This window comes from Astatotilapia calliptera, chromosome 11, assembly GCF_964374335.1.
Source record: "Astatotilapia calliptera chromosome 11, fAstCal68.1, whole genome shotgun sequence".
In the NCBI taxonomy this organism is placed as follows: domain Eukaryota; kingdom Metazoa; phylum Chordata; class Actinopteri; order Cichliformes; family Cichlidae; genus Astatotilapia; species Astatotilapia calliptera.
Window position 1 is genome coordinate 12,514,919 of NC_137432.1, and position 13,298 is coordinate 12,528,216.

The 13,298-nt window shown below is 39.7% G+C and overlaps 1 protein-coding gene across 4 annotated transcripts in view; it reads left to right on the forward strand.

Annotated features, from left to right (window-relative positions):
- The window catches only part of triob (trio Rho guanine nucleotide exchange factor b), a 112,585-nt gene that overhangs the window by 57,864 nt on the left and 41,423 nt on the right, over positions 1 to 13,298 (forward strand). For all 4 annotated transcript variants that reach the window (XR_013912049.1, XM_026185031.2, XM_026185036.2 and 1 more), the window contains 6 exons: positions 556 to 678; positions 935 to 1,126; positions 2,678 to 2,847; positions 3,131 to 3,305; positions 10,250 to 10,445; positions 10,795 to 10,961. Coding sequence is in view for 3 of the 4 variants with exons in the window: in XM_026185031.2 (XP_026040816.1) it covers positions 556 to 678; positions 935 to 1,126; positions 2,678 to 2,847; positions 3,131 to 3,305; positions 10,250 to 10,445; positions 10,795 to 10,961 (1,023 nt within the window). In the remaining variant the exon portion in view is untranslated. The remainder of the gene's footprint in view (positions 1 to 555; positions 679 to 934; positions 1,127 to 2,677; positions 2,848 to 3,130; positions 3,306 to 10,249; positions 10,446 to 10,794; positions 10,962 to 13,298) is intronic.

Below are 13,298 nucleotides of genomic sequence, written 5' to 3' on the forward strand. Positions count from 1 at the left end.
TCTATGCTTCTGTCTTCCCCATCTCTTCTTTATCACCTTTTTCTCTTGGTAGTGGTTTCCATGGTGATGCAATTTACTGTCACATAATGTGTCGAGGGCATTGTGTGCATGTTCATATGTGTTTGTCTCATCAAAATATTCTCTCAGAGATGTTGAAAATCCCTTTCACAACCCCACATAGAAACAGATGGAGTTAGGCCATCTGTTTAATAAATAATAAGGTTATTAATAAGTACAAAGACTTATATCTGTTCACAGCCACAATGGGAATGCTGACTCTTTACACTGCTTTGGATTTACACTGAAGCAAAACCCAGTCACCCAGGCTGTAATTTAAACATGACAGACTGCATATGGAGGAAAGGAGTAAAGAAAAGGGGGTGGGGAGAAGCAGAGAGATGACATCTATAGACTGCTGTAATTAATGTGGTCTAAATGCAGGCGATTGTACCCCCTACTGCTGGGAAATACGTACTGCATCCTCAAATGCACTGCTTATTTTTACCTGTTTAAATGTGCTTGTGTGTCTGCATGTGTTTGTGTGTGTTTTTAAAGGTGCTGGACTGGATAGAAAATCACGGTGAGGCCTTCCTTAGCAAACATACAGGTGTTGGAAAGTCTTTGCACAGAGCCAGGGCTTTACAGAAAAGGCATGAAGACTTTGAAGAGGTTGCACAGGTGAGCAAAGCAAACACTTTTTGTTCTGTGACGTACTTTTTCCCATCAATTTATTATTTTTGCAACAACCTGAAAACAGTATTTCACTGTGTAGACTTGACAAAAAACAACCCAAAACAAAGCAAAATGTTGAGTTGGTACGTTCAGTTTAATAAGTTGTGACAAAAATGACAAGAGAAAGTAAGTAAAGTTCTTCTTGTAAAGGTCACTTGGAAGAGATAGAATATTCCCATTTTAAATGTATTTAATCTTTCAGAACACCTACACCAATGCTGACAAGTTACTAGAGGCTGCAGAGCAGCTGGCCCAGACCGGAGAGTGCGACCCAGAGGAAATTTACCAGGCCGCCCACCAGCTTGAAGACCGCATCCAGGATTTTGTGCGACGTGTCGAGCAACGTAAAGTGCTGCTGGACATGTCTGTTGCCTTCCACACACATGTCAAAGAGGTGTGTGTCCCTCTCCCTGCTTCAACTTGTCCTGTTTGCAGCATTGATTTCACTCCTCCGTTTTGCTTATTGCTAGAATTTAATGCGACTAATACAGTAAGAGGACAGTGTGTATAAAAATGATGCAATGATGTTTATTCTGTATTAAGAAACATATTTTAAACTGAGTTACCTGTCTTCATATTTTTGTTGCAGCTCCAGCTGAAATGCAATAAACTCCGCAGGCTAACTTTGCTCTGGCATTTTCACATGCAGGCTATGTTGAATAGCCGTAGCAATTTATGTAAAGTGTGTTTGTATAAATGCATCAGATTGGTTCCAGATGTGTTCCTGCAACAATCATTATGCTGTTTGTAAAAAACAAAGAGTATAATTTTCTTTTGCCTCTGTAGTAACCATTCACACGCCATACAAAGGTAATCTGACCTCATCTGCCTTCTCCTTGACTTTGATTAAGGCAGGCGGGTCTTTAGGTTGTCTTCTTAAGCCTTTAGGGAGCTGTAAAAATGCATTTGTGCTAAGCACTCCTTGAAATAACTCTTTTGTGCATCTTTGACTGTCAAAATTAACCTTCCCAGACGGAAAGGCAGTGCTCTCTGCATGTGTTAACACTACATCCTGTTTACATAGACTCATAGACAGTAAGAGCCTAGGTATTATTAATGAAGCTAGTCTTTAATGCCCATATGGACTAATCTCCTTCATCCCATCTGTCAGCTCACAATGATAGCAGTACGCTATCTGTGTGAGCGCACGTGCATTTCTGAGCATGTGTGTTTGTGTTTGTGCCACTATGATTCTTTTCTCTGCATGCATATGTTTGTACAAGTGAATGTTTCCAACTCTGCTGCCCATCACTTCTTCAAGTGCTGCAGAATCCTTTGGATGCAGTCCAGTGTGATAGAGGGCAAATTTACTGTGATGACAGGGCATGAACTACATTGTATAAGAAGCAGTTTACCTGTTTTCCACGAAGCTAACTGATCAGAAGGCTCGGACTAATAAAAGTAGCCATCTTTATTTAATCAGAAATTCTCAGACAAGGGCTTTGACAAAGAGAGAAGCATTTGTTCTGAAAAATTAGTCGCTCACTTGATTTCACTTTTCACACATTTTTAATGGTCTGTGTCAGTATGGAAACCATGTAATATGTAACATAGTTAACGCAGTGAACAATATCAAAAGTAGGCATGTTTTTGTGTTGGCAGCGTGGGTGTTAGACAAACAATGGGTGCCAGGGTCTCTCCCCTGCAGCCTGGACCGTATGCCAGGGCTTCAGTACCCTGAGCCAATTCACCCAGATGGCTAATCTGTTACAAAGATGACCATTCACAAAACACCAGCTTTGAAAAGAACTGGTTGGATTTGATTTGTTGTTGATTTCTGTCTCATATCTCTTGTCTATCCATTTGGCAGCTCGTCTGTTTATTCTTAGATTTCTGTTTAACTCACACCACTATATGCACCACCCTCAAACATGTGTCTGCAGATTATTGTGCTGTTTTTCTCTACATTTGAACTGGCTTTTTTTTCTTTGTCGATCACACTTAGCTGTGGACATGGCTGGAGGAGCTTCAGAAAGAACTGCTGGATGATGTTTACGCAGAGTCAGTCGAGGCAGTCCAGGATCTGATCAAGCGATTCGGCCAGCAGCAGCAGACCACCCTGCAGGCAACAGTCAATGTTATAAAGGAAGGAGAGGACCTCATACAACAGCTCAGGTGATCATTTATTAGTATTATTACATTTTTAAATGCCTCACTAAAGTCTGAATATTGTAATATTCAATGTTCATCTGATCATCTGTCACATTTGCCATCTGGAGATGGCCTTGGGTTACACATATTTTCCAATTATTCAACAATCATGTGTTCATGAGATAAAAGGAAAACAAGAAGCGCTGATAGAAGAATACACTGGGAAAAATGGGTGAGGGTGATTTCTAACAGAATGACTTGACAAAAATTGGGAACAAAGTCCTCTCCATTTAACCCCTGCTTACAGAGACTCTGCCATCTCGAGCAACAAGACTCCGCACAACAGCTCCATGGCCCACATTGAGAGCGTGCTGCAGCAGCTGGACGAGGCCCAGGGCCAGATGGAGGAGTTGTTCCAGGAAAGGAAGATCAAACTTGAGCTCTTCCTCCAGCTCCGCATCTTTGAAAGGGACGCAATTGACGTAAGTAGGCGGAAAATAGAGGGTTGGTGTATGATGCATATTTATTTTTAAAGTGAGAGTGAGGAAGACAGAACAAGAAACACCAGAATAGTAGAACTCGTGATCTTTAGATGTAAAAGCGAAGAGAGAATGTTTCAAATATCCACACCGCAGGAAGGTGTTTTCAATGAAAAGGGAGAAATTAAGGTGTACAGCAGGGACCAAAAAGACTAAAAGTTTGGACATGAAAAACAAAGTGCTACACATGTGATACGCTAAGAAAGAAATAACAGAATGTATCATATCAGCCAATTTGTTTTTTCTTATTGGCTGTTGAAAAGATCAATTACATGTGACAGCGGGCTTACTGGCAAACCAAAATGACTGTGACTGTGAGCTGATGGACCATTACGGCGTGAAAGGAAGATTCAGTCCTGGAGTGAGGATTCCAGCTGGTTTAAATCTCGGCTAAATTCACAGTCATACTCACACGTGCGCTACATTAAAAAAGTGTTTAGTTCCACTCGATGACTCTCATCCACTGACTCGCTCCAGTTATGTCTCCCCCTCCCCAGTTAGCAGTTTGCTAATTCCTTAGCATCTTGCTGTGAGAGTGAACGCTGTACTCAGCTGGTGCTCAGAAATGAGCGCTGCTCTTAAAAAAAACAGAAAGAAAGAAAGAAAGAAAGAAAGAAAGAAAGAAAGAAAGAAAGAAAGAAAGAAAGAAAGAAAGAAAGAAAGAAAGAAAGAAAGAAAGAAAGAAAGAAAGAAAGAGAGAAAGCATTGCTTTTATTTTTATCATGGCTATCAAATTAGATTTGTTGAGCCATACTGTGCTGACAGAAGAATTACACTCTGGCACTTTAGAAGCAAACGCACTGAAAAGAGATGCAGGCTTGTATTAATAAGAATCATGTAAGTAAGAAGAAGAGATGTGGAAAGTCATTATTGAGGACATAATGAATATATTAATCTTGGAAAATGGTTTTCAATTATAAACTCATCACTTGTGGTTTCTGTGGGTGGTAAGTTTAGTGTTTTTGGTCCAGAATAAAAATAGCTTAAACAGCTACTCCATAGAGCACCAGCACTCATGGTAAGTGGATGACTGTAACTTGGTTTGGTGATCCTGCGATAATGATGATGATGATGATGATGATGATGATGATGATGATGATGATGATGATGATGATGATGATGATGATGGTAAATGGAAAGCCCACAGAATGTCCTGATTATCTCTTGGCTTTACTTTACACTCATCAGCCACCTTGTTAGGTACAACCTACTAGTACTGGATTAGACTTACTTTTGCTTCCTTAATTCTTTGTGGCATTGATTCAACAAAGGTGTTAGAAACATTCATCAGAGATTTTGCTGCACATTGACATGATAGCATCACACAGTTGCTGCAGATTTGTTGGCTGTGCATCCATGATGTGAATCTCTCTTTTCACCACATGCCAAAGTTGCTCTGGGATCTATGGCTGTCTATGCCATTTGAATACAGTCAGCTCATTGTCTTGTTCAAGAAACCAGTTTGAGATAATTTCAGCTTTGTGAAGGGATGAAAATGGTCAGCAACAAAACTCAGGCAGACTGCAGTGTTTAAATGCTCAGTTGATACTAAGGGCCCCAAAGTGTGGCATGAAAATATCGGTCACGCATATTTTCCCACCATTGGCTCTAAACGTTAATACAATACAAGATAGGACTGTGTTTTTATGCTATTTACAGAAAATTGTGGCCCAACCATGTGAATGTCACAGCAGAAATCGAGACTCATGAGACCAGAAAACGTTTATCAAATCTTCTATTCTCTGAATTTAGTGAGCTCGTGTGAACTGCAGCCTCAGTTTCCCGTTCTTAGCTGGCATGAGCAGAATCTGTGGTGGTCGTCTGCTGCTGTAGCTTATCTGCTTCGAGGTTTGCCACACTGCATGTCCAGAAATGCTGATCTACACAGCTTGGTTGTAACAAGTGGTTATTTGAGTTACTGTTGTCTTCCTATCAGCTTGAAACTATCTGGTCATTCGCTCTAATCAATAACGCACCCAGAGAACTCACACTCACTGATTTTCTCTTATTCAGACCATTCTCTTTAAACTCTAGAGACATCAGTGTGGGAAAATTTTCCCCCACTCTGACGTTTAGCTTGAGTTTGAACAGGATGTCTCAAGACCATGTTGACATGCGTAAATGTCGCTGCCTGTGTTTGGCTAATCGGATATTTTCATTCACGAGCAGTCAAACAGGTGAACCCCACAAAGTGTCTGGTGAGCGCGTTAATGAAGATATGATTATGTAATTATCTAATAATAAGCGTCTTTTGTCATCTTTTAGCATAATAAAGCATAGTACAGCATAACATAGCAAATGTTAATAAATGTAATAGCTGCAAAAATGCATACTTGACTGCAAATAAATGTATAACAAAAATGTATCCTATAAAACTAAAAAAGTTCATTTGTTAACAGTTACCCAACTGATAAATGACTTAGACTCACATATGTTTGTGAATATTATGAAGAACTGTAAGAATCGCAAGGCTTTTATTAGCGTCTCTAACAGTCTATAAACAGTCAATGGGTACGTTTCTATTAATATCCTTAAAATAAACCTGGTTGTAATGTTATTAGTAGCAAATGATAAATATGTTAAAAATGCTCGTCACATATCAGCTAGCATGTTAAGTGTTGAGTTGTCTGCTCTCTTCATCTGAACAAAAATATCGTTAACTTAAGAAGAATCTACTAACCATAAGTATTGTGGAGATACAGAAATTATTTTATTGCTGCCATATAATCTGCATCATTATAATTGCATTAATAACATTCTTTACAGCATTATTTCATGTAATAATATTTCTCACAGTATTGATACTGCATTACAGTTGTTTATTGAAGATGTCCATTTGAGGATCCTTCCATTATGTTAACTTTTATTACAGGTACAGTCAGAAGTATTTCATACACATTGCATATCTGTGCTTATTTCGAGTTGATGTTCGGTTCATTGAGGGTCTTAAGCTTCGCTGGCGTGACTGTCCAGGTGATACATGCTGAGGGAAACTAGAACATAGAAGGATAACTGCAATGCATGCTTACAGTACATATAATACATATAATCTAGGAATGTGTCCGGCCTGAGGCCTCAACTCATACTTACTATATTTTATTCTACTTGGTAACAGACGATCAGAGTCAATAATTAGCTCCAGAGACCCTGAGGGCTTGAAGTTTATTACCTTGTATGGAAGGTGTTATAGAAAAGAGAAGTTCTATGTCTGCTTATAGCTATTAAAGATGTACGATTAACTGTGACGAATCAGAATCAGAATCAGAATACTTTATTGATCCCTGGGGGAAATTATTTTTTGTTACAGTGCTCCATTTTAAACCAACATTAAGACAAGACAGACAATACATACATACATACATAAGTCACTCATAAATAAATAGTTGGAAAAGAAACATGTGTAGCTGTAGCAGCAAACAGTGTGTTAAGTGGATGCATTGTACAGGGAGATGGCCACAGGCAGGAATGATTTCCTGTGTCGTTCAGTGGTGCTTTTCGGTAATCTCAGTCTCTCACTGAACGAGCTCCTGTGACTGACCAACATGTTATGGAGTGGGTGGGAGGTGTTATCCAACATTGTCTGGAACCTATTTTAATCTGTCATTGACGCCATGGGGGGGGGGGGCGTGTACCCCACTGCTTTATAAGTATCCAAAACATGTATTTTGGTCAGAAGACATATATTGATGTTTTCTCCGGGCGGACTTTTCTGGGGCCTCCGTGGTTTGTGACACTGCTCTACATTGATTGATTTCGCGACAGCTTTGGTGGAGGATGCGGGCAATTGTAGAGTGCTAATGGGGTTACTTCCACGGTGGTCGAGCAGGATTTAGTGGTCAGACGGGCAGACGTCTCGGGTGATTTCTTGACTACTGTGGGCCCACATAAAAAGGTGAGCACAAACCTCTTAAACCTCTTAAATATAATGTAGAGTCAAAACATTACAATATGTAAAGCTTTTAAAATTTAGTATTATATGAAGAGGTGTATATTACATGTGCGTGTCAGGTCAGGTACACCCACTCTTGCACACAGGATTAACAGAGGGACTTTGAGGAATATGATGAGTGGAAAAGGTATTCCTGCCACTCCACACACGCGCAGTTGCACAACGACACTCCCTCCTGGCTTAACTTGGGGGGGTGTGTATGTTAGATGAGGGCACTGGTTGAGGTGAGACGCACACTCCTCCCTCAGTGCTTTATTGCCTGACAAAAGCTGTGTATGAGTGCATAGCACCAAGACCAAAACAGTCAGAGGGGACACTTCTCCTCCATTAGTTAGTCATTTCAGACTTTGTAGATTAAGGAAATGGTCTTTTTGTACTCAGAGGGCATTTTACTCAACTGTAAGAGGAGAGGAGAGCAGAGTCTAAATGAGCGCTTGGTAAGTTTGTTAAAACTTTGTTGCCAGATTTGTAAAAATCATCATATTGGTTTAAGAAGGTATTATCTGTTATTGTCTTATGGAAGCTTGATAAGATTATCCTGTGTGTTAACTGAAAGAAAAATTGTGTCTCTGTACAGAGCAGATTTTATTCTATTAATCCAAACTCCTACAGCACAGCGCAGAAAGCAGAGGCACTTTTTCATTTGGAGACAGGGTAATGTTCTCTGTTGTAGAAGTGGTCTATCTCGCCTTTTGTATACTTATTCAATAGTTACAATTAGGACCTTCCTGTGAAGTAGACTTTCATGCATGCATTGCTTTGAATAATTACAATATATCAGTTTTAAACTTTGTGAATCTTTTTTTCCCCCTTGGTTCAATTCTCATCTGAGTCTGCTTTTGTCATGAGGTGAAAAAGGAGAAAGAAATCAGGAAGCTGAAGACTGATACCTCCCAAAATATGAATATACCTCCACAGAATATGTATTTATTCATAGAAACTCTTGAAACACAACATTTTTCTTGTTGCTGGAATTTGTGGCTTGTTTTCTGTATCTCGGGGGAATATTTAAAGCTCTCAGCTGTCTCACACTTACTAGGCGAACCTCTCTGAGAACACCAGTAACAATCTTAAGCATTGCAAAATGTATAATTACACGTTATGTAGAAGCTGTAGTAAATTACATTTTTAGCAGTGTACAGTGTAACTGCATTATGAATAAAATAACTGTATCTGGCAATCTGGATCAGGGGATGTACCTGAGGGACAGATTAAATTAAGCACAGTACTGGCTGAGGAGGTTTAACTTATTCACGTATGATTAGGAACGTGATGCCATCAATGCTGTTCTCCTTTTTTCAACATCTATTTTCTGTATGACTGTCTCCCGATTTTTATTTTTCTGCCTTATATTGAAACTCACTGGCCTGGCTGTTAGCAGTTGGCTTATTTTTCCTCGCTGTGTTGGAGGTTTTCTGGGTAACTGTCATGTGTGAGACTCGGAGACAGATTCAGAACTCGCACACAGGACACAGAGGGAACAGAGGGACCAGATAGGGACTGAGGAAAGATAGAAGATAGAAGACTGAGGAAAAAGTCCAATAAAGATGGAGACACGACAGATTACACAGGGAGACACAAATAACTAACACGGGTACACAGAGGGAAGACTGGACATGAAAAGGGAACTAAATGAAACTAAACAAGGAACAGAGAATTAACCAAACTAAGAAACAGAAGGAAATTATACTCAGGAAATAACACATTATCTTAAACCTCATTCCAGAAATACCTAACAATTCAAGACAAGCACAAACTACTTGGTCACAAACCCAGGACCATGACAGTAACAGGATAACTGTTTATAATTTGAAGAGGACAGCTTTGATTTTCAAGGAAAATGTTTAATTCTTATCTGGACTTTTGATTTTTAGGGCACGGTGACTCAAGTTACCCAAAGGTAACTTTAAATTCTTTACATGCATTTGTTGGGTTACACTAGGACAGAGACTAGGGTCAGACCTCGAAAGAAACTTCAGGATTTTGCTCATATTACTAAAACAGCACAAAGCATGGATATTGAAATCTGATAAGTTGATTTTGTGCCGATGCAGCAATGTAAATATCACCCTCTAAAGCTCAGATCTGACATTAAGATGTGATTCCCCAGCATACCTGTGTGCTTAAAGTGCTTTTGGAATGTGTAAAGTCAAGTTTAGTTAAAAAAAAGTTTGCTTGTAATAACAGTATTCATAAAACGTGATTCTCTCTCTTGATACAATAAGTAAAGACTGCAGAGCAAGAGGTGAATACCTTCTAGAAAACAACAAAACTATAACTCACGGTTTGAAAACAAGAAAGACAAAAAAGATCGAGACAGCATGGAGACAGAGCTGAATGGTGCCAGGATCAAGGTGCTCCTGGTATCATGATTCAGTCTGTGTGGGCAGTCAGAGACAAGCGCTGACATCTCGGTACATCTGCTCCACCAGCCGTTTATTACCATTTGTAATATATTATCCATTATTGTGGAAGCCAGCGCGCTGCTGGCTTACAGCTCTTAAAGTGCTTGAGTTGCTAATTGAAGATGAAACAGCTGTCATATTTTTAAATGCAATTCTTTCCCTCTTTCTTCTTCTTTTGTTTTTTTGTCAGACATCTGTCTTTGAATTAGCAGGATAATATTTAAACATAGAAACCCTGATTTTTTTTTGAATTCATAGTCATTTGGTATATATTTTCCCCCTTTTTCAACACCAAATGAACATACATTTAAAATGATTTTAACTAACCAAAAATACACATATATATCTAGATCGAGGGGTAACTGTGGTGTAGAAGACAAATTGCTGGGATTAAGTAGCGCACAGCTGTTGGTGCAAATGTTTCTTCATTGTCACTGTCCTTTTTGGAAATAATAATACAAAAAGGAAACGTTCTCCCATTTTATGTGCATGTTAGCCCTTCTTCCTGCCTTAACCCTCTCTGCCCCTCTCAGATCATCTCAGACCTGGAGTCATGGAATGAGGAACTGTCACAGCAGATGAGCGACTTTGACACGGAGGATCTCACACTGGCTGAGCAGAGGCTGCAGCATCATGCGGACAAAGCTCTTACCATGAACAACCTCACCTTTGATGTCATCCACCAGGGACAAGAGCTGCTGCAGTATGTCACGGAGGTCCAGGCGTCTGGTGAGTTAGGGAATATAAATACATTTAAACCTTGAGTATTTATTCAAGGGGGCGACCCAGTGCCAGTCGTTAGGGGAAATTCTGCACGGGCTAAAATACCCTCGGGAGCTCAGTCCCTTATTTGACTTCTGGTAGGCCAAACCTTTGCTACTGTCATTTCCCAGCTCATTCCTCTACTCGTGCCTTCCATGAATAATTTGTAGAGTGTAAAAATAGGAAGCCATCCAGCTGTGGCTGCTGCTGTTGTATGGATGCTGGGAAATATAGTGATGTATAGTATAACCATCCTGATTATGTTAGAAAACCTTTTTCAGTGTTGGTAACACAACAGAATGTCCACTTTCTGCAGGTGTGGAGCTGTTATGCGACCGAGACGTGGACATGGCCACACGGGTTCAGGACCTGCTGGAGTTTCTCCACGAGAAGCAGCAGGAGTTGGATCTCGCCGCAGAACAGCACAGGAGACACTTGGAGCAGTGTGTCCAGTTAAGGCATCTGCAGGCTGAAGTCAAACAGGTATGTATGTGACTCAGGGGAGACAAAGATGCAACACTAAAGCAGCGATTAAGGTTTGACTTGGGTTTCAAAAGCTCTCTAAAAGCTAGAAAAAGAACAATGACTGCTTACAAAGCCTGAAACTGTTTTCTGACATCTGGTAACTCATAATATATTTATATATTATGAACTGCATATATGTGTCCCATACATATAGTCACACATGAATATTCACATGAATCTTCTTTTTTCCTGTAGTCACGCTGCTGAATGGAAATCCGTTCTGGCAGTTCAGTGCTAACATACTGAGAATCTGCAGCAGAGAGTGATAGTTCGGCCTTTTAGCACATACTATGTTGTGTCTGTACATGACCATGGGTAGATGACTCATCCTGTGTCAACAATTTCTCTCTGTCTCTCTCACTCGTTCTTAACTGTATTCATTCTGCTTCTCCCAAAAATATTCAGTAATGAGCAAATTTAGTTTGCAGTGCAATAATTGATCCATCATTCAATTTTCATCCGAATACTAAATATGAATTTCTTTGACTCCACTTTGATCTGTCCAGGTGCATGGCATCATGCATTATGACGGATAGAGATTTTCTCACAAGAGTGCTGTGAAAAATGAAGTACACTTTTACTGCTTCCTTAGGAATTAAAAGTGCAAGTGGGAGCCAGTTGCTGCTAATCAAATGCACTTGATTAACTGTTATCAGCAAGTGTGAGCACCTCTATAAAAGCAGACGTTTTGGCAGTTTGCTGGTTTTCAGCATTCAGGTCTTATCTTAGACTATAAAAGGCTCAGTGAGCATGTTAAAGTTCATAACAGTACAATTAGAAAAATACTGAACAAGTATGGCTTGTTTGGAAGAGTTGCGAGGAGAAAGCCTCCTCTCTTTGAAAACAAAATAGCAGCGCAGCTTAGATTTGCTAAGTTATATCTGAACAAACCGCAAACTTCTGAAATAATGTCCTTTTGACAGACAAGACCAAAGTGGAGCTGTTTGCCACATTTGGTGAAAACCACCGAGTAAAAACACCTCCTAACTACTATCATGCGCGATGGTAGAGGGGTAATTATTTGGGCTTGTTATGAATCTGAATGCTTTTGTCAGCTATGAACTCCTCTGTACACCAAAGGATTCAAATGTGACGTCATGTCTCAGCTACATCTCAAGATGCAACAATAATCCCGAGCACACCAGCAAATCTGCAACAGAATGGCTGAAAAAGAGCTGAATCCTGTGCTGTAACGACACAGTCAGAGCCCAGACCTCAGCGCTGTAATGACTGTAAGACTTTAAGAGAGCTGTGCTAAAATGAATGCCAACAAACCTCAATGAACTTAAACAAGATTGTAAAGAAGAATGAACCAAAATCCCTCCATAATGATCTGTTTTAATGACGTTTTTCTCATCACTGTATATTACCCACAAATGTCTTTCAATGTAGCTAGAAAAGTAGCAACTTTGAAATTTGGTGTAGTGTCCACTAATTTATTGTACATTTAATGCACAGAGCATTAAGAAAAATCTATTCCTATTTGTTCAAATACTTGAATAAACAGCAATGTTACAAAGAAACACAAGAAAAACCAATAATCCAGACAAAAACAGATGTGGTTTCTTTCCTATTGTTTTGCATGTCATCTAGTTATTCCCTAACAGTATCTATTCAGTAGTGGAACACAATTACAGCAAGACAATCATGTGGAGCAATCTTTCCTGCTGCTATCTGAAACCCAAACATCAACAAACACGGAGGCAATTTTCACAACAAGGACTCTTATTGTGGTGATGCAGCCAAACAACAACAGTCTTAGGCTTGAACTTGAACTAAAACTAATGAAAAAAAATTTGGTTGCTGGAAAAGAAAATGATATTGATACTCGAGGAGGGCCGCGTCAAAACATTTCAAACGCACTGCCGTCACAATGATACGACAGCTGACAGAATGATGATAGCGTGTTAGCATGGAGTTAGTTTTCATTCAGTTACTGAATGCAGTTGCTCATCATTCATAGAGAAAGGTTGCTGCAGGTGCGGCTCTTTTACAGAGCGTGATAATTGTTTATTCAGCTCAGAAAATCTGAATTGGGATGGAGATCGTCAGTGTGGTTAGTGCGTATTATTTCAGGAATTCGGTGTAAAATACACTTCAACAGCTTTTGCCATCCACTCTCTTACACGGGGGAGCTTAGCTATTACACAACCTGCTCTGAATCCTCTAACTGCACCCTTTTACAGTAAAGCCGGGAACAACAGTAATCTTGTAATTGTAGCTTGTGTGTTTATGCTGCTGAACTATCTCTAAATATTGCTGTGCTAAATTTACCAGTGTAAGTTTGTGTGTTTG